The 25,521-nt window shown below is 39.0% G+C and overlaps 5 protein-coding genes across 6 annotated transcripts in view; 1 reads left to right on the forward strand and 4 right to left on the reverse strand.

The window, feature by feature from the left end:
• Positions 1–5,462, forward strand: part of LOC309714065 (vasoactive intestinal polypeptide receptor 2-like) — a 54,909-nt gene extending 49,447 nt beyond the window's left edge. Inside the window, exons 10-14 of one of the 2 annotated variants that reach the window (XM_082546179.1) lie at positions 1,176–1,267; positions 1,703–1,841; positions 2,544–2,585; positions 2,686–2,776; positions 4,091–5,462. In XM_082546179.1, coding sequence (XP_082402305.1) covers positions 1,176–1,267; positions 1,703–1,841; positions 2,544–2,585; positions 2,686–2,776; positions 4,091–4,143 — 417 coding nt within the window. In that variant the 3' untranslated portion in view covers positions 4,144–5,462. Of the gene's footprint in view, positions 1–1,175; positions 1,268–1,702; positions 1,842–2,543; positions 2,586–2,685 lie in introns of both variants that reach the window. The other variant, XM_082546178.1, reaches the window with a different exon arrangement.
• The window catches only part of LOC309714057 (uncharacterized protein), a 256,151-nt gene that overhangs the window by 79,993 nt on the left and 150,637 nt on the right, over positions 1–25,521 (reverse strand). The window lies entirely within an intron of this gene.
• On the reverse strand, positions 12,572–13,566 carry LOC309714864 (uncharacterized protein). The gene is made up of 4 exons (XM_082547582.1): positions 13,310–13,566; positions 13,111–13,222; positions 12,741–12,815; positions 12,572–12,640 (listed from the first exon to the last, which is right to left on the reverse strand). Exons 1-4 carry the CDS (start codon positions 13,380–13,382, stop codon positions 12,595–12,597), a joined length of 306 nt encoding a protein of 101 aa, XP_082403708.1. The 5' UTR covers positions 13,383–13,566; the 3' UTR covers positions 12,572–12,594.
• LOC309714078 (uncharacterized protein) lies at positions 17,582–19,639 on the reverse strand. Its single transcript, XM_082546203.1, has 4 exons — positions 19,493–19,639; positions 17,996–18,128; positions 17,867–17,925; positions 17,582–17,775 (listed from the first exon to the last, which is right to left on the reverse strand). Exons 1-4 carry the CDS (start codon positions 19,560–19,562, stop codon positions 17,750–17,752), a joined length of 288 nt encoding a protein of 95 aa, XP_082402329.1. The 5' UTR covers positions 19,563–19,639; the 3' UTR covers positions 17,582–17,749.
• On the reverse strand, positions 22,564–24,079 carry LOC309713723 (C-C motif chemokine 12-like). The gene is made up of 4 exons (XM_082545528.1): positions 23,843–24,079; positions 23,040–23,157; positions 22,904–22,962; positions 22,564–22,772 (listed from the first exon to the last, which is right to left on the reverse strand). Exons 1-4 carry the CDS (start codon positions 23,913–23,915, stop codon positions 22,747–22,749), a joined length of 276 nt encoding a protein of 91 aa, XP_082401654.1. The 5' UTR covers positions 23,916–24,079; the 3' UTR covers positions 22,564–22,746.

Raw genomic sequence — 25,521 nt, forward strand, 5'->3', positions numbered from 1 at the left:
GAACACGCCTCCCTTGCTGGCCTTTGGTCCCACTGTGGCTAATGATCCAGCTAAGCACAGCTATTAGCTGCACTTGTTTTCATTTCGGCACCTCTCAGTTTTTGTAACCTGGTTGGCTGGTTTCTTATTCTTGAAAAAGTATTTTTTAAGTATCATCATCATATATGTCACATAAACACATGTATGTGGGTGTGAGCCCCTCCACTTACACTCATAGTGAAGAAGGCAGCTGATTTTTATCAACATATGGGAACTGCTCTTCAAAATGAATTGAAACCCAGCTAAGGCCTTTGTGTGTAGTGTTTAGATGTTCTTCCTGTGCCCGTGTTTGGTGCTGGGGCTTCCTCTCGTAGTTCAAAGACATCAAAGGTTAAAGTGCTGATGCTAAAATGGCCATGGACGTGAGATACATAAAGTCCTTAAAGTTTGCACTCTAAAGAGCTTTGAGTGGTTAGTAAAGCACTCTGTAAATGCAAGTACATCACATTTCACTTACTCAGGTCCCCAGCAAAAAACCACCAAGTGTGGAGTGGACTGTATGAAGGGTTGTTGAGCTTTACAGTGGACGAGTATCTCGTCACTCGGCTCTGTGAGGGGAGCAGAAGACTGACAGATGGACTCGGGCCATGTCTGCAGTGATGTGAACACTATACTGGTCCGTTGTGGTAAAGAGAGAGCTGAGCGTAAAAGCGAAGCTGTCAATTTACTGGTCGTTCTACATCCCTGCCTTCAGCTGTGGTGACCTAAAGTGACAGGGTGAGGAATTCAGTTATTTAGAGGGACAGATTAGAGCTGCTACTCCTCCACATTCAATGGAGGTGGCGTGGGGATATCTAAGATTATGACCTGAGTGAGGAGGCCCTGAAGTAGACCCAGGACATGCAGGGGAGATTATGGCTCCCAGTTGGCCTTGAAATGCTTTGGTGTTCCTCAAGATGAGCTGGAGGAGGTAGCTAGGTGGAGGAAGGTCTGCGTTTCTCTGCCTAGGCAAACTTATCCAGACAGCCTGGGTAAATGTGAGAAGATGGATGGATGGAGTTCGGAAACACAACTGTACAGTCAGTTTTTGGACTCTTTGCTCCTGGACAGACAAATTTCATAGAAATTAGTTTCTAACCTTTCTACACTTTTCGCTAATATGACTCCTCTTTCTTTCTGCCGTGTTTCTCTACAAGATCAATTTCATCCTGTTCATCAGCATCATCCGCATCCTGGTGCAGAAACTGCGCAGCTGTGATGTGGGCGGAAACGATCAATGCCAATACAAGTACGTCAAGGAACTGAGGAGTCATATTTTTACCTCCGAGCTCTCGCTGATTAGATTCATATGCATTTAAGAGGGCTTCCTGATAATGTGGTGACGAAAGCAGCAGTCATATCAAATCTCCTCGACACATTAGACAGGAACCATTATCACATTATCAGCTAACTGTGTTTAAACTTGGACATCTTAGAATCAATCTTCCTGCCTGTTTCTGCTTCTCAATCTGGAAACAAATGATTTTGATTATTCTTTCTTTACCAAACAAATAATAGCCATTCCTTCCTCATTGTAACTCTCCTTTTTAATATCCAGAATAAACAATTTTTCTGCACTGTTGAGAAAAAGTGAAAGAAAGAGATTTCCCACTGATGGTCTCGCAGATAAGTTTTAGTCTAAATGTATTGTGTGCATTGAGTGAGTATTATGTGTGTTTATCAGGCGCCTGGCTAAGTCCACACTCCTGCTGATCCCTCTGTTTGGGGTGTATTACGTGGTGTTTTTCTACCTGATGGAACCGGAAAATGAAAACGTGAAGCAAGTGAAGATCTTCTTCGATCTCGGCCTCGGATCATTCCAGGTACTATAAGACATTTAAAAACATAAAATTCCTAAATAAAATGATTTGCCTTTTTTGCTCTGGTAGGAAAATGACTGTAGTGGAAGATAAAAATGTCATCAAGTTAGGACCCAGCAAAGGAGAGAACCACATCAAGAATTTTGACCCTTACAAGATAGTCATGTATGATTGGGAGCTGTAGTAAGAAAAATAAACATTGCATGTTCTTTTTTTAGCTCATTGACTGTGTCCTAGTTTAATGTCCGGCTCTGTGTCTGCACACAGTCTCCATTCTTTCCCCACATCCTTGACTCTTCTCTGCGGTCTTCCTCTTTTCCTCCTGCCGGGCAGCTTCTGTCCAACATATCCACCATCTCACCTCAGCCTTGCCTCTCTAACTTTGTCCCCAAAGACTCAGCCTGAGCTGTCACTCTGATGTGCTCATTTCTTGTGCTGTCCCAACAAACCAGTCATTTAAAGTTGCCTCCACACTTCTGCCTTCCTTTCTCTCTCACTGCCTCTAATAAAGGTAGAAAGAAAAGAGGAAGACAATGCAGGAGATTGATGAGTGTAGTGAATGAGGACATGCAGTGGGTTGGTGTGACAGATGAATATGCTCGGGATAGGTGGTGACCCTTAAAGGCAGCATCCTTTAGTATTAATATAGCCTTGTTTCTGACACGTTGGCACTGATCTGTTATGGTGGTATTTGTTTCCTTTTAGGGTCTAATTGTAGCGGTTCTCTACTGTTTCCTCAACAGTGAGGTGAGCCTATGCATGTGTTCTTCGTAACATAATTTACAAGATTTTTTAATATATAATATATTTAATATAATTCTACTTCTTGTTTTTTTTGCACATAAAGGTTCAGAGTGAGCTGAGGAGGACATGGAAGTGTTTTTCTGTAAAGCGCTGCGTGGGACAGGACTTCAGGCTCCACAGCGTGAACCAAAATGGTACAGAAAGCTCGACCCAGTGTTCTAGAAACTCCCGAGCCCAATCCATCCTGCAGACTGAGATCACCGGGCTGTGATCTGCGACACAAACAGCCTGTTTTGTTAAAGACTTTGAGAACGGGCGCTCATGTTCGGTCAGTGTGGAGGAATTATACTTAACCTCGCTTTTATAGACATATCGCCTGATGCTGCAGGGACTGAACTTGTGGCTTGCAAACGTTTTTGAGGTGAAAGACTTCGTTTTGGACCGTCAAACCTCCCGGAGATATTTTTTTTTTTTTCCACATCGGCGTGAGATTTCACAATGATCTTTAACATTTTTAAACACATAACGGATGAAACAGTGCCTCCTATAATGTTTCCAGAACAACAAATTCATTTTTATAATTATTCTCCACATCCAAAGAATGACTAACTGACTTGAAAAAATAGTTTTCAAATAGTTAATGCACAAATTAAGACTTACATAAAAATGCTAAATCCATATTGGAGAAAGTAACCATACAGTTTATATACCTGAAGGTAGATGTATACAGAAATATTCATATTTTATGTTTAGTTTTGTAGGGCTGATCTAGTTCTTCCTTTCATATAAGCTTTTCTTTTTTTAACTGATATGCAGAGTATGTTTGGTTAATAAGGTTCATCCATACCTGCTGATTAGTGCTAAGTAAAAAAAGAATCCACCTCATAATAAAAAAGCCGTACCTATATTTATATGGCTGAGTTATCTACAGTTGTACAGTTGATATGAAGGAAGAAATTAATTATAGAGACCAAACGTGTTGTTCATATCAGGCTGTAAACATGCTTATATGTGCCGTGAAGTTGGGCATTTTAGCATGGCAGGCTATGGGGATGTGGAGCCAGCCTCACGTGGCCAGTAGAGGAACTGCAGTTTTTGGTGCAGTTTTTCAGCTCTGTTGGTTGCTACTGTGACGTAGTAGATGTTGCAAATTATGTTGCAAATATGCTTATAGGTAAGCATATTTATTCCTGCTTTTCAGTTCGGTCATCTCACAGGCTGTTCAGCTCATTAATATTGTAAGTTAAGACTCACTGTCCAAGAAAAGATTCAGGAAATATGCAAGGGAAAGTTTTTGTTTAAAAATCTATTTATGTTTTTTTTTTAACGAAAACAAAGCTGAAAAAATAAAAAATAAAACCAAATAACGGCAGCTCAAATCCCCGACCTCTCACTTTGAAGCCCCACTGAGCTAACTGATTCAGACACTGAGCTGATTATTGACATGGGAAGCAGAGACCACTACTGTATGTGGAAACAATGTCAACATCTGTCTGTTTTTGGTGCAGATGGGCTACTGCAGCAGAAGAAGACCATACCCGATGGCTCTCCTGTCAGCTAAGAGCAGGACACTGAGGCTATATTTCACACGGGTTCACCAAACGTGGACAACAGAAGATTGGAAAAATGTTGCCTGATCTGATGAATCTCGATTTCTGCTGCCACGTTTGGATGGTAGGGACAAAATTTGGTATAAATATGAAAGGATGGATCCATCCTTTCTTAGATCGGTTCAGGCTGGTGAGCACATCCCTTCGTGACCACGGTGTACCCATTTTCTGATCGCTGCTTCCAGCAGGATAATCTCAACCTGGATTCTTGAACATGACAATGAGGTCACTGCACTTAAATCGGCTCCACAGTCACCAGATATCAATCCAGTAGAGAACCTTTGGGATGTAGTGGAACAGGAAATTGGTAGTGGATGTGAAGCCCGCAAAACTGGAGTGACTATGTGATGCTATCATGTTAATATGATCCTAAACCTTAAAAGAAAGCACAGGAGGTTCAATCAGGTACTAAGAAGGGGTTATTATTAGTGTTAGGAGCAGGGTAAGTTACCACAGTGATGTAGCCACGTAAACAGAGATCCACCTTCACCTCCAGACTTTAAGCTCAACATACTGCAGCCTTCTGATCTATTACTGTAATTTCACTTTGCAGTACACCCCTCTGTTTTGACTGGCAAGATATCATTGGTGTTTCCTGGGTAACTGTAGCTCTTGTCACTCTTCATTTTTTCATGTTTTGAATGCATTTGATAACAATGTGTGTTTAAGTTGGTACCAAATTCAGGGCTCAACAAAAACGGCTGTCTGAACAGCACGTTATCGTCAGTAATTTCACTATGATCCTCTTGAAGTTCAGTTTTTTCCTGAAAGTCTATCATGGATCATTGCTGTTTTACATGTAATTTAATAAGGCCTACCACACCTGTTAAATGTATTGTTTTTTCAGTAACTCCATTTACTTTCCCTTATCACGTCAGCAGGGAATGAACGTGATAGCATTCAATTTGAGATAAAATTAGAATACAGATACTTCACTTTAAGGGTGATCAGTGTTTCCCACACACAGAATGTTCTCATCCAAACGAACTCACTGTAACAGAGTTTTATCAGCGCCTTGAGGTGACAGTTTGGATTTGGCACTATACAAATAAAATGGATTTGATTTGAATTAAAGCCAAAAACCATGCTTGCCTTGTACATAGACTGTTTTGTATTATTTTTCTTTCTTTTTTATACAGTGGAGAGTATATCGCTGGCTGATTGTAAAATGTAGAGAAAGACATAGTTGTTAAATTTGTAAGCTTTTGATCACAACTGTAAACCTGTGATTCCATATGTTTAATCCATAAAAGCTTTTTTATCATGGAAATGAAGCTCTGTTTGTTCAATCACACAAACTGAATCCTTTTAAATGTTTTTTCTTCCACATTTGCAGATATTTTCTCATCTTATGTTTATGTTTCTGTGAAGTAGCATAACATAAGCAGCATGAAAGGTGATAGTAAGACAGCATCTGCAGACAGTTCAACTTTCTTTTAAGTGTCCTTTATTTTCTGGCGTCGCCTTTCAGCAATTATCTCACAAAAACATCCGAAGCTGTGAGTCAAAATCTCACCTGCTTTATATAAATTCCACGCACACCTGGATCTCATTAACCTCTACCATTGGGAAAACAGGGTAGACTAAATAACACAGTCTAGACAAAGAAACAGGAATAAAATCATTTTTCCACTTAACAAACTCATTCACCCAACTAATCAGTTTGAAAAGTCACTCTTCACCTAATCTGACTCATGAGTTATTTTAAATGAAATAAACAATTTTACACAAAATAAACACCCCTTCATTTGGTTACACCCAATTGACATGATCAGTGACATCATATCCTATAAAATCAGGAAGTACTGGGGCGGCCCTTCCCACATACCTGTTTTACACATAGGACCTGCTCAAAGGAACACACAATGGTAAGTATAACCAAACTACATAAACAAATGAAAGATTCAAATCAATTAATGATGAAGTGACATTTAGCTTTAAGTACATTTGCACAGATGACATAAATATAACCAATGCTACCACAAACAGACCCGGGATAGTATGTAGAGCCAAGGTTACATGTGCTGTGTTTACATTAAAGCATTATGATAGACTATAGGATAACAGAACACAGAATAACAATATACGCAAATGGCAAATGAATTCTTTGTCACAGTTTCCAGCGGGCACAGTTAAAGGCATCAGTTCGCATCAGACCTGTGAGGTCAAAGGTCAGAGGTCAGTGAGGGTATATTGCTTCACTATTTAACAGAAAAAAACCAACCTGTGTTATTGTTGCCGCTCTTTACTTTTCCTGTGTTTACTTTAGATTGTGACGCATTTGAGCAGAATGGAGTTACACAATTATGAGCCGGACAGAGTCAAAGAAAGCGAAACTGATAACTGGGAAATGTGACTGGTAGGTTCAGATGTCTCATGAAAGCCTTAAAAAATACAGCTCCAAAAAAAGAAAGAAAGAAAGGAACACTCAATTATTATGGCATAACCAAAGTCAGTTAAACCTCAGGGAGATCAGTCTGTTCACTTAGGAAACATAAACCACTGCAAAGCCAGTTCAGCTGCTTTGCTGAAAGTGAAAGTAACAACAGATGCAACAGGACAACAGCCAAATCCCCCAAAAAGAAAATGATTTAGGAGGCAGTGACCACAGACTATTGCTCCCTCCTCATCCCTCCCGACTGATACGTCTCTAGTTTTCCTTTTTTGCTACTGTTGTTAGTATTAGTAACAGGAGACGCTAGCTGCAGCTCATTGACATTGCACAGACAGTCCAGCTTGTCCAGGATGTCACAGTCTCAAGAGTGTGGAGGACATACCAGGATGTGGGCTTTAGCATGGCTGTTGAAGGGCATCGTCCAGCACCATCATCGGTCTCTGCATCTTTGTGCAGAAGGAATGGAAGATAGTGTAAAAGCACAATATGCTTTTTTTTTATTCTTGATTTTGTGCCAAGTCATCAAATAAATCTTAATTACGAAAAATTATAACAGCTCAGCCCTGCCTAACTTTGAACCTGTGTCATGTACCGATACATATCACACATCCTCACATGTGAGGACCCTCACTGATATGCTCTGCAGTTACTACACAGCCCTGCCTAACTTTATCCTCACCAAAGTCTCAACCTGAACCTTTAAACAGCTGTTTGGGGACTGCTGGGTGAAACAGGGGGAATGTGCTCACTCTACTGGGCTAAAACTTAATTTAAGATACAAGGATGAAAGGAGCCCCTTCGCTTCACATGATCTTTTCTTTTTGTTCCCCTGAGAAACTCCCATCTGCTTTTCCATCTGTGCTACCCGCCCTCTTTTCATCCTCCAGTCACTGTTCCTCTCATCTTACCTGCAGTCAAGCTGAAGACGTGAACCTCGAATCAGGTATGTGGTGATACAAATACAGACACATACACAAACTAGGACATGAGTAAAGTTAAGCTTCAACTTTAACTTAGGATTTCCTAATTCCTCAGCTCTAAAATGTTTTTTAATTAGATTTTAAAGGAAATAAGAAATGTTTAAGGGGTTTAAATCAAAAGGCATCCACCTTGGAGCTCAAGTTGCCAACATGAGCACAGAGAGACAATGATGCTGGTAACTATTGGAAGTTCAATTGACAATATAAAACCCAAAGATATACAAGGGATAGAAGAATCTAAACATAATTTGGGAAGAAAAATTATTTAAAAATTAATACTAAACAAGCTTTCCGAAAACAGTTATGCAAACAATAAATCTGCAAGCCGAATAGTTGCTGAGGAATAATTTGAGCAATTGTTTAAACTCGTGTTTATGTGAGCTGCCGTCCCCTGGTGGTCACTGAAGGTACTTCAGGTGCAAGATGTTATTTGTAAATTTAAAGAAAAGAAAAGAAAAATACATTGAATTAAAATACTGCATTATTAAATGTTAAAAAGCACAAAAAAGGAAAAAGATCCTTGTCAGGGTCAGATCTTTTATGTCCTGAGACACAGAAAAAAAAAATTGTTTTTACATTCATATTTTTTCCCCCAAAGAAACATGCTGGATCATTTCTTTTTCAAATTTGTTATTTATTCATTATCTTCTGTCCCATGAAGTGGGCACATCTGTCATAAATATGATTAGATGGCTGAGTGAGACAGAAAGGAGTTCACGCAGAATTTGGAAGTGAAGTTAAAACTCGAGCTGTCGAGAGATGATGAGGAGGAGGGGCCAGACATGCGAGCAAGAAGGTGAAAGTTCAGTGGAGGACATGCTGGCTTTGAAGAGCCTGAGTACGGGCAAAGTGACGATACCCAAAGTCCATCTTGGATAAGAAGCATTACGTAAGCTCGGGCTCCGAAGCTCTGGGATTTGGTTTTGACCGCAATACAGGACACCAGCCTGGAATCATCTTTCATTGGCAGCTTTGTGTGTGTGTGTGTGTGTGTGTGTGTTTGTGTGGTTCCTCAAAAGCTGAGGAACCACACTGAGCTTTCAGCTTCCTGCTCTGATGTCTGTCCTTCCTCCACCTCATCCCACGACAGCAGTAAGACTGACTCCCCTTCCACGGTTCTGCCTCATCCTGCCTCCTGCTTCCCGAAGTACGGCTCAAAATCTGAAAATGTGTCCTGCTGCCCACTACAAAGGAATAAAAGTAACTGTGCATTTCTGAAATCCTACTAAATCAATGTTAGCTGTATTAGCTCAGCCCCCACAAACCTGTCATCAATAGAAAAGGCAGGATGTCCCCTCGACAGTGCAGAACGAGTCATGTAGATTGCATTAATGGTGGTTAACGCAGAGGTCTCAGACTTATGTCCTTACTGGGGTCAAAAATGAATTGCTGGGTTTTATATTGTACATTTAGATCAAAGACGGTGAGTCACTCCCCTTTTCTTTATATTTTACTCCTAAAAGTCAAACTTTCTTGTAATTTTGCTAAAGTGGTCTTGAGCAACATTTTTCCAGGTTTTCACGAGGTCTTTGCGGCGCCTTTTAAAAGACAGAGTTACAAAGTGCATCTAAATTTGAATAAAAGCCACACATTAAAGATAAGTTATAGACACATAATCATTTTCACAAAGACACTTCGATACATGCAAATAGATGCAATCTATGACTCAAAATAAAGGGGAGAAGATTAAGGGAAAGCTAACCTGTCAAACATCAGCCTGGCTGAGTTTTTATAGGTTGTTTTTATGGGTTGTACAGGTTTTAGAGGTTGTTCAAGTGATTTTTCTCAGCAACCTCAAAAATAGGATTGTCTCTGGTTTTAAAGTCAGAGTGAGGAACAGTTGGGAGACCATAGCCCATATGGAAAAGAAATAGTAAAAACATATATGATTTACTCATGAAAGTGGACACTTTCTCATTACTTTCATATATTTTTTTAGTAAGTATACAAAACATACAAGTTTCATAATATAATTTTTCAAGGGATCTTATGTGTTTTCACTCTTGTATGCTTTTCATACAAGTTTCATACAAGACAGATAAAAACTTTATAAGATTTATATATATCTTTTCCATATGGGGAGGATGAGAAAGGCCTGCTCAGAAGGTCTGATATAAGCAGGGTCCTGTCCATGTAAGCAGCCCCTGCTTACATCCTCACCCCGGGGAACTCCAGGCCTTAAGGGCCGGTGTCCTGCAGGTTTTAGATCTCACCCTGGGTCAACACACCTGAATCAAATGAGCAGTTCATTACCAGGCTTCATTAACCTGTCTTGGAAAACTTCAAGACAGGTTAATGAAATCATTTAATCAGCTGTGTTGGATCAAGGACACATCTAAAACCTGCAGGACACCGGCCCTTGAGGCCTGGAGTTGCCCACCCCTGATGCAGAGCTTTGATGATAATAACAGGATTTTAAAGTGGCCTCTGAATTTCACTGAAAACAGTGAAGGGCAGCAGGAATACGTGTGATATGTTGCTCTCTGCACCAGCTGGAGATGGACACTGGCTGCTTTTTCACTCATTTTCAGTCCACTCCCTGTACCTGATCTATGACTGACTGAGGTATAAAAAGGCAAGATTAAAGCACCTCAGTGACAAGCAAGCTACCAGAAGACTTCACACAAGCAGAATTCATACTCAGTTGTGATTAAATACATTCCTAAGTTTGGGAAAGACTGGATTAGCACACAGAGTTATAGGATTATGTAGAAGGACTGCCTTAAAAATTCTTTAGTTTTCAGAGTTTTTACCACCACAGAACTGGACTGTCACAGGGATAATGTTTGGCTCCAATTAGCAGCTTATGTAAAGGCAAAGCTGCTTCAACATCCTCCTTTCATTAACTCACACTGTAGAAACCATTAAAAAAAACATGCCACAGAGAACAGACTTAATCTGAGAACACTTTTTATTTTCATTACTTCACTTTTGTTTCATAGCAGCCACAGGATGGCACCAGAGTCCAGTTAAAAAAAAAAAGAAAAAAGAAGAAGTTTAAAATCTGTTTTTCTTCACACCCCTTCACGCTCTTCTTTTTGTTTACATCCAAAATGTAATTTAAGGTTCCCACAGTTCCCAGGGACAAACAAATCTAACTAAAATCTGCAATGATGAATGAGCAGAGAACCCAACCCCAAATCTCCAATCATGTACACCTGACACCAGAGCGGTGACAATGAACAGACCAACCAAGTTTTTTTTGTCTTTTTTTCACGGATTAGAGCTGAAAGAAGAAATTCTTCTTGCTGGGAGCCATTTTCAGAAGCAGATTACATACTGCACTAAAGATTTCTTGCAGGCAGAAGGCTGGATTAACTCAAAATAAACTACACTGCATGTGTTCATTGTAATAAGACAACGTGACCACTGACTGAGCCCATTGACACAGACTGCCTAAACAAGAAACCTTTTGACATAACCTCAAAAAAGCGTGAGCTGGCGGTGGACTCCATAATTGGTCAGCTTGCAATGGCTCATTACCTGTTTGGACTCGGACTGTGAAGCAATAGCAGGTACAAAGAGTCAGCCACGCTGTTCAGCACCGAGCACCAAAACTGCACACATTCCCTTTATCATGATCATTTGAAATTTATTTAAAAGAAATTTTGAATTAAAGTTTAAGTTTCCGAGTTAAACTCTGCTACACCTGACCGTGTAAAATCTGACATTAAAAATCTGAAATTAATCTGATGTTACAGATTATTTTTCAAAAATGATTATCTAATAATTAACTAATAGAGGCAGTGTCTTTTAGCTTGGTTACATCTCTTGGATGAATGGATGACAGGGTGTCGCTTCAGAGACGTCTATAGCTCTGACACACAGTATAACGTGGAGCAGTTGCACACTGTTATAATGATTATTTCTTTGCATCTCTGCAGTGTTTTATGATAAAATAAAAATCAAGTGCAAAACCCTTGAAATTGATCCAGTGGTTTGTGGTTAAAAAAAAATAGTTTTATAAGCTGAGGTTGTCCATTTTCTGACTTTCTTTATATTCTGATAGTTTGTAACAATATGAAATGCAAGAAGAATTGTGAAGTAATTTTAAAATATTGTTCCTAATTTAGGAACAACAACACCTGCTTCCATGTCTTGCATTAATATTTAAATAACTTCTCTGCTTATTGACAATTGTTCCTCAGATAATTATATTATCTCTATTTGTACAATAGTTCGGTTGTTACGAAGGGAAAAACAGGGTACCCGTTTGAAAGTCTTTATGTAATTATTTATTTTTGCAAAATAGCTGCATTATACTCTGTAATTTTTCAAAGACGGTGACACTTGGGGTTCAAATGAAAGCACTGTGGTGTAACATTACTGGAGATCATGAAGATATGATGAAAACTAGCGTATGTGGATAAATCTGGTATATTTACACGATGAATTTAATACACATTCATATCTGACTCTGCTGCTTTGTCAACAGCAGCTGTGTTGCTTCCAGTCAGTATCACGTGCTGAGCTCTTGTGCCCTCCTCCTACAACAATATTGTTTTTTGCTTCTTTTTTTCATAAATGACTTAATCATCTCAAGCCCTTTTCAAAATGATCAAACATTAAATTATTTTCAGGATTTTAAACAGTTGAATTATTAATTATTTGTTTTTAAAAACTCACAAAAACCCAGATATTGTCCATGTAATATATAGTATCGAGAGAGTATGGATGACAAGTAAGAGTAAAAGACAAAAACTTACTTAAAAGAAAATTTATTGCCCAAATTGATCACCAATTTTATTTTTTTAAGTTGAAAAAAAGTACAATAATGCCCAATTAGGGCATAAGAGTTAATCTTATTACAGTTCTACAGATCTCATATATTACAAGCGATTTCTCTGCAGGCCAGTATTATTGGCTGATATTAACCTTTTGCTGATATATCAGTATCTTCATTTATAAAGGCTGATAATTTATTGAAAATAATAAGACATGGCAGAAACATTCTTCGACCATGTTTTGAGTATTGGTGTATTTACTTCTTCCTGCATTCCTGAAAAGGTTTCACCATCAGTCATCTTCTATGAGGAGACCTCAGACGCAGTCGTACGCTGAGCTTTTGCTTTCCTGTGAGAAAATCAACAAAAAATAACAGTATATGAGGACTGATCAAATTTGAAAAGTCGAACTGAGCATGTGAGTCAGTGGAAGGTGATGTAAAACTCACTCGAATGCAACAATCTTGGCACGAACCCAGGGAGCTCTCCCATTGATGCAGAAAACACCGGACTGTGTCTGAAAGCTGCAGGAACGAGAAATGAACGATGAACTTAGTAGCAACACTTTAATCAGTTCATTTGAGATAATATTAACAATAAGTAAATGAACATGTTATGTATTAAGTTTAACTTAAGAGCAACAAAAACATCACATCTACATCTTTAGGCTAAAGTTATTTAGCCAGTATAAGTTGTGTTGAAGTTAAACAATTAATTTTAAATGTGAAAAAAAAAATCATATTTTTCAGTAATTAACAGTTTGTAATAAATCATTCCTGGGCTACAGTTGATGCTTTTAATGTGCCATAAAAAAATTACACGACTGCGTTGACACAGGGTCGGTTTGCTCTCTGGATCAAGTATCCCAAAATTGGTTCAGTGATCTCCTTATTGCTGACAGTTTTGCAGCACGTGACAAAATCATTCTTTGCTGGAACAAAAACCAAAAAAAGATTTTTAAACAGAGAAGAGCCGACAGAAAAACCTTACATGGTGTTTATATGAAATTCCATCTTACCTTCTGATCCAGACATGGCCAAAACTACCAAGACTGTGCAGAGCAGCACAGACAGGCTTCTGATGATACTCATTCTCACTGACGAGTGGTCATCATGTCATTAAATTGAACTTTTGGCCTATCGCTACTCAATGCTGCTAGTTTCTGTCTTTATGCAAATATAGCAGGAAGACATGTAACCAAACCACATTCAGAATCTTGAAGGCATTACATTTTAAGTCGAGTCTGTTATATGCATTTTGTCTGCTACATAACAATATTAGCATTTTTGGCTTCTGAGTTTTGAGAAGTGTTCATGTTAGAGTGTAAAGATTAAGGAACAGAAACTTTTCTTACAAGAACACCATCACTAACTTTCTCTTAACTTTCTGCATCTGGTGTTTTTAAAAAGTGAAAGAAGAGGGAAGTAAAGAAGTTTGCTGCAGCCATATTCCCATCACACAGATGTTAATGCTGACATCAGCATTCAGTGTTTTACTAAAGAAAGGCTTCAGAAAGGTTCCTTATTCTGTTGGGATAATGGAAGTCAAAATATAACTAGGATAATGTGGAAAATTAAAATATAGTCTTAATCATCTTAAACAAGATGAAAAAGTAATTTGACAAGGCTGCCCAAACTTTTGCATCCCACTGTACATGTGTACCTTTTTCTGTCCATGTCGTTTAACAGTTGGGTAAAGTACATGCTTTCCTGAGTAGTGGTTGCAAGTCCAATGTATTCAGCTTCGCATGTTGAGAGTGCCACTGTAGGCTGTCCTCCCTTTGTGTTCAGGTTTGCTGTTCTATGGTTTAGTTTCTCCTAGGTTCTGTTTTTCCATCCCCACTTTGTGTTCTGTTTTAATAATAAACCACGCTCACACCTTAGTAAGTGCTGCATTTGAGTTCTCTTTTCCACACATCACATGGCCGCTGCCCCAGCCATGCATAACACCCCTTGTTATGCCCAAATAACTCAATTTTAGTTTCATCAGTCCACAGCACCTTATTCCAGAATGAAGCTGGCTTGTCCAAATGTGCTTTAGCAAACCTGAAGCGGCTCTGTTTGTGCTGTGGGAGGAGGAAAGGCTTCCTCTGCATCACTCTCGCATACAGCAGGATGGTTGAACGATGCACAGCGACTCCATCTGGTGCAAGATGATGTTGTAGGTTTTTGGTGCTGGTCTGTGGGTTGACTCTGACTGTTCTCACCATTCGTCGCTTCTGTCTGTCCGAGATTTTTCTTGGTCTGCCACTTTGAGCCTTAACTTGAACTGAGCCTGTGGTCTTCTATTTTCTCAATATGTTCCTAACTGTGGAAACAGACAGCTTAAATCTCTGAGACAGCTTTCTGTATCCTTCCCCTAAACCATGATGGTGTCTCCAGGTCATTTGAGAGTTGTTTTGAGACCCCCATGTTGCTACTCTTCAGAGAAAATTAAAAGACGACGGAAACTTACAATTGACCCTCTTAAATACTCTTTCTCGTTATTGAATTCACCTGTGTATGTAGGTCAGGGGTCACTGAGCCTACCAAGCAAATTTATATTTAATAATTAGTTCTAAAGGTTTTGGAATCAATAAAATGACAACAGTGCCCAGATTTATGCACCTGCCTGATTTTGTTTAAACAATTGTTGCACACTTTCTGTAAATCCAATAAACTTCATTTCACTCCTCAAATATCACTGTGTGTCTCCTATATGATATATTTAACTGACATTTTTTATTGTAACAACCAACGATTTATACAGGAAAACGATGACTATTAACATGGTTCCCCAAACTTTTGCATCCAACTGTATATAACTATCATTAGCTTACAGCTTGAAGTGTTTAAGGTATGTGCTAACTAAAAATAAAGACAAAATGATAGTTTATTAATTTTTTAATAAAATTTGTAGATTGTCTCAGTGGAGTTTTAATAAACTCGACAGTTTGTTCTTTCTATGTAAAATATAACAGGACCCTGGAGTAAATTCTCTACCATTTCACACTTATGTTTAATCAGTTCTCTGTCTGACATTTGTTCAACTATGTAAAAACTATAACTTTAATCTCATCCAAACCAATTTACTGAGGATCAAATAAAACACTGAAAAAAGCCAAGCAATAATATTTTCAAACTATCTGGGTGACTTATATATCATGTTTAACCTGAGTAGCGAAAAACCGTGGTGGGTTTGGATATGATGTGCTGGGAGTTCACTGTTCTCGCCGGCTCTAGTGAGTTTGAACCCTCTAGCTATCGAGCTGGTGGGTAACAGACGTCTCTGAAAACGTCAGAGCAAATATGTGGTGTCTTGATAAACCGAACAGATATTTGAAGTTTACACAGCTACATTCTCGCCTGAAAATATGTTAAAAGTTTATTTTGTGACCAAGAAAGAGTAATACGAGTAATCTTAAAACTAAGTGGTTTGTTGAAAACTGGAATTAGCTGAGCTGTGCTATGAATTCTGAGATATGTCGGGCCACAAAGGACACGCCTGACCCACCCTTCAAATCTGGGGAAATGAAGAACACATTTTTCAACCGCGTTTGGGGGAGTCTTCGAATTTGGACAGGCTTTGCCATGTCGCTGTAACATAATTGGGCTACAAATGCGGCCTCCGAAGGATGCGGCCACTAAATTTGGACACAGCTATGAAACCGGAAACTGGTTCTTCTTTTTCGGGGTTTAACGGCGGCTGGCATCCCTGGACATGCAGTGCTGCCGTCTTCTGTTTCAGCCCATTATTACAATCTTAAATCCTACTACTTATTTAATAGTCGACGTAATCGTGACTAGTCGACTTATCGTGGCAGCCCTAAAGTGTACGTACATGTGTTTTTATTTATTATATATATTAGGGGTGCAACGATACACAAAATTCACGGTTCGGGTCGATATTTTTTCGATACAAAAAAAATGTTCATGCCTTTTTAATTTGTCATTTATTAAAATTATAAATATGTATTTTAACTCAAAAGTACAGTTTTTAAATTTAATGTTGCTGAAACAACAAAGTAATAAAAAAAAAAAATCTATCTGATGGAGAAATCACTCATCTTTGGAAAAGAGAGTTTATTACAGAGAAATGTCTCTTTCCAAAATAAAAGCTATACTATACGCTTCTTCTGGGCTATATTCTCAGCAGCATATTAAACATATCAGGTCCCCATAAGGAGAATCCTGTGCTAACGGCTGTCTAAATGACTCGGGTGAAGTTTGTAGCATGCGTGCTTGTTGTCTGCTTCCACTTGTCTTTGCACTAAGATGATGTCGGCGTAAATGTGCAGTCATATTCGTTGTGTTCCCACTAGTGCTGTCAGCGTTAATCTCGTTGAAATGACGTTAACGCCACAACACGGCAAATCTCCGTTAACGAGCTACCGGGAATCGCCCCGTGCGTTGGGCTGGACGGCGTCAACACGTTAACGAGCTAACTGCGCTAACACAGTAGTTCCCACCAATTAAGCATTGCGTGGCACATCCAACATACTGTTTTACTTTAGTCCATGACGCGCTTACCTTCAGGGTCATACGTCACATGAAAACCAAAAGAGTTCCAAACGCCAGATCTGAATGAGGGTGGGGGAGGTCCAATTTCCCGTGTTGAAAGGAGAGCTTAACTTCTGCCTAGCTAGCTTGCCCTGCGCTCAGTGAATCTGCATTCGACTACTCCGCCTAGGCTGCACTGTCGAGCGCAGATCCACTGAGCGCTCAACACAGACAGCATGTCAGAAGGAAAGTTGATCAAATAAATTAAAAATGTTGTATTGATCGATACATATGCGTACCGAACCGAAAGCACTGTATCGAACGGTTCAATATCGATATGAGTATCGTTGCACCCCTAATATATATGTATACTTGGGTGTGTGTGTGTGTGTGTGTGTGTGTGTGTGTGTGTGTGGGTGTGTGTGTGTGTTTTGCTGGGTTTCACTGCTCGGGCCCACTTATGTTCATCATGGGCTACATAAACTTGGGTAAAAGATAAAGTTTTTAAAAAAACTGGACCGTATACTCAGCAACCATCGTCAGTTAAAACACTTGTGGAATACATTATGTGATGTGTGTAGCATTTTGTGAGAGTCTGGTGGGCGACAGAAACAACAGCAGGAAAATATTTGCTCAATAAACAAAAGTTTATTTTTATATTGTTTTTCACAGCCACATTGTTCTTCACATAAACACAAAATGCACAGAAAGAGATTCACAAATAAACAAAAAGAAAAGTAAAAGACAAATAAAAGCTGACCTCCAATGATCAATTACAAAACAATGAAGTCAACAGCATGAATAAAATACACATTTGCTCCACAGGTTACAGGAAAAATTAATCGACAAATGGCAAAAAAAAAAGAAAAAGAAAAAAAAAAGAATAAAACAAATTTAAGTCAGGCTGAGAAAGCGCTCTGGTTTGAATAAGCCTTTAAAGGTGATGGAAATACTGGAAATACTGATGCAGCAGACAGACTTCACACCTTCTTCATTTTGGCAGTGACTACAGAGGAAAAACAGACAAGCAGCAGCTTCAGTTTTTTTCTGTAAATACTTTGCATTTATTTCTGTGTGTTTCTTTTAGCACGACTTACGATCTTTGACCCACTGAGCATCTGGATCAGCACAAAGTTGTCCATATTCTGTGTTGAAACTGGAAATAAAAGACAGAAAATTATAGAGATTGTATATGTTTGTATGTAGGACAACATGTGTGGACTTACATTATAGCCTTCACACAGCGTCCGCTTGCAGCCTGCTCACGATATGTTTCCCCCACCACCTCAGCAGTCCTATTGCCTTTGGTGACTGCAGGGCAGCATGGTGGTATCCTTCCAGGATGACGACGACGAGTACCTGAGAGATTAAAGGTTAAAAATGGAATTTTCTTACCTGAGAAAAGTCTAATTAGAAGGAAAATAAAAGTTAAATCTAGTTTTAAAATATGAAGCTCCTTACATCACTAAACAGAAGGTGACTTTCAAAATGTGACCTGAAATTATGTTACAGTGCACAGGCATTTTTTGTGCAAATCAATCAACAAGTTTAACAAATCAATGTTCTCAACACTTCGAGGCCCTCGATTACTTTTTGGGCAATTCTGGCATTATGTTAATTAAGTGAAAGGTGAAAAATATTTTCTCGTAGCTGCAAGATATTATCTTATACTCTCTCTGTGTCTCTCTCATTTTCTGCTTTCATGCCTTATGCAATGAGTCACTGAAATGATGACTTTGCTAAAAACTAAAATGAAGCAGTGAGATTTAGTTACAGAGTGAATTTGTTTGAAGGAAACCACTGCACCAACTGTGCTACACTAATCAGTTGGCAGTTATGATAGTTTAAGTGTCTTACAACATATGCCTGGCATGCAACGCAGCGTGAGACATAACCCCATAAGTGACAGAAAACAAAAGTTTGCATATAGATAAACATAAATAGTACAAACATTGTTAATGGCAAGCAGTATAGCATGAATGGATATGGTGTGGCTGTCAATCAGTCCAGCAATTGAACACAAAAATCAGGTGAATGTCGTGCTTATAAAATAAAAATCTCCAAGACTTCTTCTAAATGTAGACATAAAGGACGCCTTTAAAATGCTATCACTGACTAATGAAACTTAGCCCAGAAAACAGCTTCCAGGGTGTCTGGAGCTTTGTGGGTAGAAGTTGAGTGTAAATGCTGAAAAACACATGTGCAATTATAAATGGTAAATGGCCTGTATTTATATAGCGCTTTACTAGTCCCTAAGGACCCCAAAGCGCTTTACATATCCAGTCATCCACCCATTGGTGATGGCAGCTACATTGTAGCCACAGCCACCCTGGGGCGCACTGACAGAGGCGAGGCTGCCGGACACTGGCGCCACCGGGCCCTCTGACCACCATCAGTAGGCAACGGGTGAAGTGTCTTGCCCAAGGACCAAGACTGTCCAAGCCAGGGCTCGAACCGGCAACCTTCTGATTACAAGGCGAACTCCCAACTCTTGAGCCACGATCGCCCCATTTATAGACTGAGCAGATACCAGAATATGACTGATGTAAAGGTTTGTGGTCTTTACACAGTGGTCCTGCCCAATAAACCACCAAAATATCACAAGTGAACCTTATTCACAAACAGGCAGCAGCCATTGTTGGAAATATTCATTGCTGTGATAAATTTATCTATTTGATCTCTTTTTTCCTCATTTTTCTTTATAAAAGTAAGAGCACAGTTACCTTCAGAGGAGTGGCAGCACACACACACCGAGAGCAGGAGGAGAGTGATGGAGAGGATCTTCACAGTCATTTTCACCGGCGGTCTGGCTCACTGATCAGGTTGAAACTATATGCTGACCAATGCTTGGTTATTTATTGGTAAGTGTAGGAACATCTGCAGGCAGAACTGCTGACGTATTTCTGTAGGTCTTTGCATTTGTGTGTGCGTGGTTGTGGCATATCACACCTCCGCCTCTTATCATTGAGAATTCAGTATTTCAACCTATCAACACCTCACTGAGAGCTTTCTGAGAAACAGCCTCACACAAAGTTCACAGATGCTCAAATATGGTCAAGAGCCTGATGATTGATACCAGTACTTTGTGCATTTTCATGAGTAATGAGCCTAAACCTCCTGATTATTATTATTTTTTTCCATTTTGACTGTCTGACAGTGACTCTTTTTCTCTTGTAGTTACAAACTAAACATGCGGCCCCCTCATCCACATGGCTGAAAAAAGCAACATGGAGGCAGAAAAAACCTCTAATACTGGTTTCCAGTTTCCAGGAGAACTTGCAGGACAGTCCAGGATGACTGTGGCTCTGTTGAGGTGTTGCTCAAATATTAAAATCTAATAAAAACAACAATCAAATCTACAGTGTGGAAAAGCAAACTGAACTTGCATCTTATTGTACTGTACACACACACACACACACACACACACACACACACACACACTAAACCACTTCCTCATTACAGATGATATATATAGAAAGTTTATCAGTCCCACACATTCATGACATTTTATAAACGACTTTGTTCTGGTATTTTTTAATCATAATTTTTACAGAAAGTCTCACATCATGGTGGAGGAAAAGTTTAGCTGATTGAGGTTTTGAGTCGTTCACTTATGCAGAGCTGTCTTTAGGTCCGGCCACAGCGTTTCCATCAGGTTGAGGTTTACACTTTAACTGGGCCATCGCACCACGTTCTGTTGTGGATTTGCTGATGATAATTTTAAAGCTCCTTTTCCTTTGCATAAAATAACTGCATAGTGCTGGTTAAACTTCAAAGTTATATTTGGTGTAACTACAGAACTAAGAAAATGTGTAGCAGATGAAGGAAATAAAGACAAATGAAACAACGTTGCCCCGAGGCAACAAACCACATTTTCATGCCTTACACTGGCCCTTCAAAAAAAAACACATTTTTTTTTCTTTCAAATAATGCTACCAGGCACATCTCCTTCCAATAAAATGATGAGTTGAAGGTGGTGTGACTTTTATTTGGGGGGGGGGGGGGGGGGCATTCTGCAAGCTGCACTACATGAGAGACATCTCCATTAGGAGGCAAGATAAGGATCACTATTTTACATGTTTATAGTGAAATAAATGTATATTAAAAAAAACTTGTATGTGCATGAATATGTTAAGAAGCATATTTGATTGTATGTTCTACTTTTTTAAATTTATTTATACAGTAAAACTGTTAATTTTCATTCGTTGTCTCAAACCCAGTTTTTTTTTCAGGCAATAATAATAATAATAATAATAATAATGGATTGGATTTATATAGCGCTTTTCAAGGCACCCAAAGCGCTTTACAATGCCACTATTCATTCACTCTCACATTCACACACTGGTGGAGGCAGCTACAGGTGTAGCCACAGCTGCCCTGGGGCAGACTGACAGAAGCGAGGCTGCCATATCGCGCCATCGGCCCCTCTGGCCAACACCAGTAGGCGGTACAATACAATGCATTTGCATATGTGTGTAGAGATGTGTGCATTTATATGATCATAGTCAATGTTTTTCCTTTACAATCTGCTCATAATTCCAGGACATGGATGTAAATACCTTTTATGGAAGGAAACCAAGGGAATGTGCACTTTCTGTCCTCAGAAAGTGAGGACAGTGAGCTTTTAGGGAGTGACGGTTAGGAGCTCAGGGGTCAGTTGGTAAAGTAACTGTGTCTGTGTGTGTGTTAGTGCCCACATAGCAAGCAGGTCTGGCCAGGATCTGGTATCAAGTCGGCAGTGCTGGCATCCACATATAGGCCAGGCCTGGCATAGATGGCACTGTCTATGTGATGGCATGCCATATCTGGCTTGATTGTGGCTTGGTTTATGTGGCCCAGGCCTACAGAAAACAGGTCTCTGCTGTCCAATTTTATGAATGATATATTATTAGGGACCCTAAAGCAACCCCCAAAATAGGGAGAAATACTTTTTTCCCCAAATTAAAAAGTCATGTAGTAGAGGGTTAAAAGTTGCAGGCGACACAGGGACATTAATGGATAAAAATAAGAAATGTACTGATTTCTTGGATTGCACACGTTTTAGTTAAAAGTTTTAAATAAAATAGAAAGCAAACAACAAAGAGCAACATAATAAGAAAAAAAAAGGAAAAAAAAAAGCACCATCACAATAAACTAGCTTGCTTTCTCTTCTGTTTTTTTTTCTCCATACAGGTGACCCAGGTGTTTTGTTTTTTTGTTTGTTTTTTTTTTCTTTCTTCCCCCCCTTCTCACCGTCTCTTCTCCCCTCTGTTTTTCTTTCTTTCCCTCCCTCTCTTTCTTTCATTCTTTCTCCCTGTCCTATCCCCCAGTCATGTCTGTCCCGTTTGTAGCAACTGAAAATAAAATAAATTCATAATTATAATAAAGGTCAATCAAATGGACCAATATGGCAAGGCCATGATGATCCACTTGGTAAAATAAATCCGCTTGGCATCTTTCTTGGCCTTAAGACAACAATTCTGATGGCTATAGATCCAAACGGGACAAAAAAAAAAAATTTTTTTAAATAAAATGCGTTGTAGGTTTCTGGGAGATTATTAAGATATGAGATTTATTGAATGACTGGTGGTCAGAGTTTATTTGGAAATACTTTTCAGAGTGAGCTTTGCAAAACAGATAAATGGAATCATAAAAGCAAAAAATAAAGAATAAAAGAAGATTTGAAACTAAATATGTAACTAAACTTAAAAAAAAGAACTCAGTTGGTCCGTCTAAGCACAGATTGATGTCCAGCCTTAGTCGTCACTTTAAAGTCACACAAGACTCAGATGTAGCATCAAGAATAAAATCAGAATCAGAATCAGAAAGGGTTTTTATTGCCAAATGTTGAGCAGGTTTACAACATTAGGAAATTGCTGCAGTGCGATGTGGACAGAATTAACAGAGTAACGTAACAAAAACATTTCAAAGAAAAGTTTGAGATAAGGAGATACTGATGACCCGACAGGCAGCGATGCTTCACCTCACACTTTGTACTTCATACCCTCGTCATCCTCACAATGACTGGACAGGAAAGAGAGACAAACAGGAGTTTCAGTTTGTTTCTACAAATACTTTTATTGTGTGTGTGTGTGTGTGTGTGTGTGTGTGTGTGTGTGTGTGTGTGTGTGTGTGTTTCTTTTAGCGTAACTTACGATCTTTGACCCACTGAGCGTTTGGATCAGCACAAAGCTGTCCATATTCTGTGTTGAAACTGGAAATAAAGAGAGAAAATTATACAGATTGAATGTGTTTATGTTTGTGTGTAGGACGACACATGTGCTGACTTACATTATAGCCTTCACACAGGGTGGTGTTGCGGCCTGCTGACGATATGTTTCCCCCACCACATCAGCGCTCGTATCTTGGCGGGTGACTTCAACACAGCACGGTCTCTTCTGGCGACGAGCTGATTAGGAGAAGTTTAAAACTGAATATATTTCGCCCACAGGAAGGAAACTCAAAGTGAAATTCGGGTTTAAAATGTTATAAAACTGCTAACAAGAGTAAACAAAAGCTGACTTTTGAACCGTTACCAGACATTAAGTGACATGAAATAGTTTATTTTGTGCCTCACCTTGTAGGTATTTCTACTAATGAGAAATTTACTGCAAACATTATAAAAGTATTAACAAAGTACCTAGTTACACCAGTCTATGTCCTCATTCTAGACACTATATTCTTCAAGAATGCTAAACAGTAAGAGCAGAGGCCTGTATCTGTACCTGTGTCACTTCTTACTGGGCTATATTTCCATGGGGGTTTTTAAGCAGCATCTAATGTTTGTGTTTCCCTTTGACTTGGATGGGTATTAATTTGTACTTGCTGGCCTTCTATACAATTTGCACATAATCTAAGCCCATGTTTGATTTCTGTTTTTTGTATTCAATCTTCACTCTTAGTTGTTAAACAGCACCGAGGCTACAGCTGAAAGAACAAAAAACGAATGCACTTCCTGAATCTTCTTACTGCTGACTGTTATGCAGCAGATGTCCAAATCTTTTTTGGAACACAAATGACATTTTACAAAGTGAATTTTAAACAGAGAAAAGCCAGTTGAAAGCTCTTACATGGAGTCTGAAGTTTAATCTTACCGTCTGATCCAGAGATGGCCCCAACCACCATGACTGTGCAGACCAGCAGTAACAGGCTTCTAGAGTTTACCATTTTCAAAAAGCTTGAAGAACAGTGAGTAAATGATTTGTTCCCCTTTGATCTGCCTTCTTCTCCAGAGTGAAGCGTGAAGAAATAGTTAAGGTCTTAAAAGCAGAAGTGATTCCTCCAGTTATTCGGCTCAGCTTTTTCTGTTTCCTCCTCCTCTCTCTTCTTACAAATAAATTAAACAGTGATTTAAGAGGAACTTTACAAAATGAGACGACGTTTCATCACACAGTTCTTAGATTGTGGAAGTATGAGGCGTTCCACAGAAGCGGGAAGTCATGACATGACATATTTCATCAATGCATTTGTTGTAGAATTGTTAAGAAAAAGTTTAGTAAATCAGTTATTTAACGTAATCTAAATTTAATGTAACCTAAAGGACCTAAAGTATAATATTTTTATTTAAAATTAATTATGAATAAAATACTTTTTCAAACTGGGAACCTGTTCTTAATTTTTCTGTAGCATTTATCTCACAAAACCTTCTTTGGCAAATATTCTGGACATGCTGCAGTCCTGGCTTTAAGATTTTGTTTTGTAAATAGGAAAATGAATGCAGACATTCTGATGTCAGTCCTTGCTTTCAGGCTCGAGTGTTAGTGTTTTGCATTTTTACCACGTGCAAGCATACAAACTCAAAGATCTTACATTTTATTGGAGATAAAGTATCTGAATTTTAGGAGCGGGACAATGCCTCCAAACATGCTTCTTCTGGTTCTTATCTGTATATGTTCCCCCAGTTCTACAATCTGCTCATTCTAATTTACGTGACCCCCTCCTTCACCTGTTCAATTCTTTAACTTTTTCACTTCTATTTAGTACAGAAATCCATCATTGGGGATCTGCCAGGCCCAGGAGCCGCCGCCAGTCCCCTTCAAGTCCTTCCCCAAACCGCAGCTCAATTCATGTCCGTGACATTCACCTTTATCCACTAAAACACTGTCAAACCTAAAATGAGGACGTGGGCCCAGCTGGAGAAAGTCTCTTTTATGCCTTTTTTGTCTGTGCAGGTTATTTAGATATGAAAACTAACTTCAAAAAATTGAATATAAAGGGGTAGAAAACTTCGGACATGATTTATGTTAAGAGGATAGTTACTATTTAACAACATTTGCACTTTACCTGGTTTACAGTGTAAACATTACAGGCCAGAAAGGACAATTTTTTCTTAAAAGGATTATTTTGCAAACTTTCTGTTCTCCCATAAGCATCTGGTGTTTTTAAGAAAAAATTGCAAGAAGAAGGAAGTAAAGATATGTGATGCACCCATATTCCCATCATCCAGATGTTACAGCTGACATCAGCATTTGGTGTCTTGCTGAAGAACGGCTTCAGAAAGCGTCTTTATTTGGTTGGAATAACAAACTATAATTGATTTTTATTAACTTCTTAAGTTATTCTTTCACATTTGACAGGACTGACAGGGTTTTTGGGCACTCAGAATAGTCTCAGAGTTAACTCTGCATTCAGGCCAAATTAGTACCCACACATTTTCCCATTATTGCTGACCGTTTGAATTAGACTTAAAAATGTAGTTCTTACAGAGTGACTCCTGACATGAGTCAAATATAACACACGGCATCGTCAGCAAAATCAGAAGATCTATACTTGT

Source organism: Aulonocara stuartgranti (genome assembly GCF_965226115.1).
Source record: "Aulonocara stuartgranti genome assembly, chromosome: 9".
Classification (NCBI taxonomy): Eukaryota; Metazoa; Chordata; class Actinopteri; order Cichliformes; family Cichlidae; genus Aulonocara; species Aulonocara stuartgranti.

Coding starts and splice junctions, on each gene's coding strand:
- LOC309714864 (XM_082547582.1), bottom strand. CDS start 13,382: ATGAGTATCATCAGAAGCCTGTCTGTGCTGCTCTGCACAGTCTTGGTA. Junction 13,223..13,309: donor GGCCATGTCTGGATCAGAAG/GTAAGATGGAAT, acceptor TTTTTGTTCCAG/CAAAGAATGATTTTGTCACG. Junction 12,816..13,110: donor CCCTGTGTCAACGCAGTCGT/GTAATTTTTTTA, acceptor TCGTTCCTGCAG/CTTTCAGACACAGTCCGGTG.
- LOC309713723 (XM_082545528.1), bottom strand. CDS start 23,915: ATGGTAAACTCTAGAAGCCTGTTACTGCTGGTCTGCACAGTCATGGTG. Junction 23,158..23,842: donor GGCCATCTCTGGATCAGACG/GTAAGATTAAAC, acceptor TCTCCTAATCAG/CTCGTCGCCAGAAGAGACCG. Junction 22,773..22,903: donor CGCTCAGTGGGTCAAAGATC/GTAAGTTACGCT, acceptor TTTCCTGTCCAG/TCATTGTGAGGATGACGAGG.
- LOC309714078 (XM_082546203.1), bottom strand. CDS start 19,562: ATGACTGTGAAGATCCTCTCCATCACTCTCCTCCTGCTCTCGGTGTGT. Junction 17,926..17,995: donor CGCTGTGTGAAGGCTATAAT/GTAAGTCCACAC, acceptor TTTTATTTCCAG/TTTCAACACAGAATATGGAC. Junction 17,776..17,866: donor TGCTCAGTGGGTCAAAGATC/GTAAGTCGTGCT, acceptor TTTCCTCTGTAG/TCACTGCCAAAATGAAGAAG.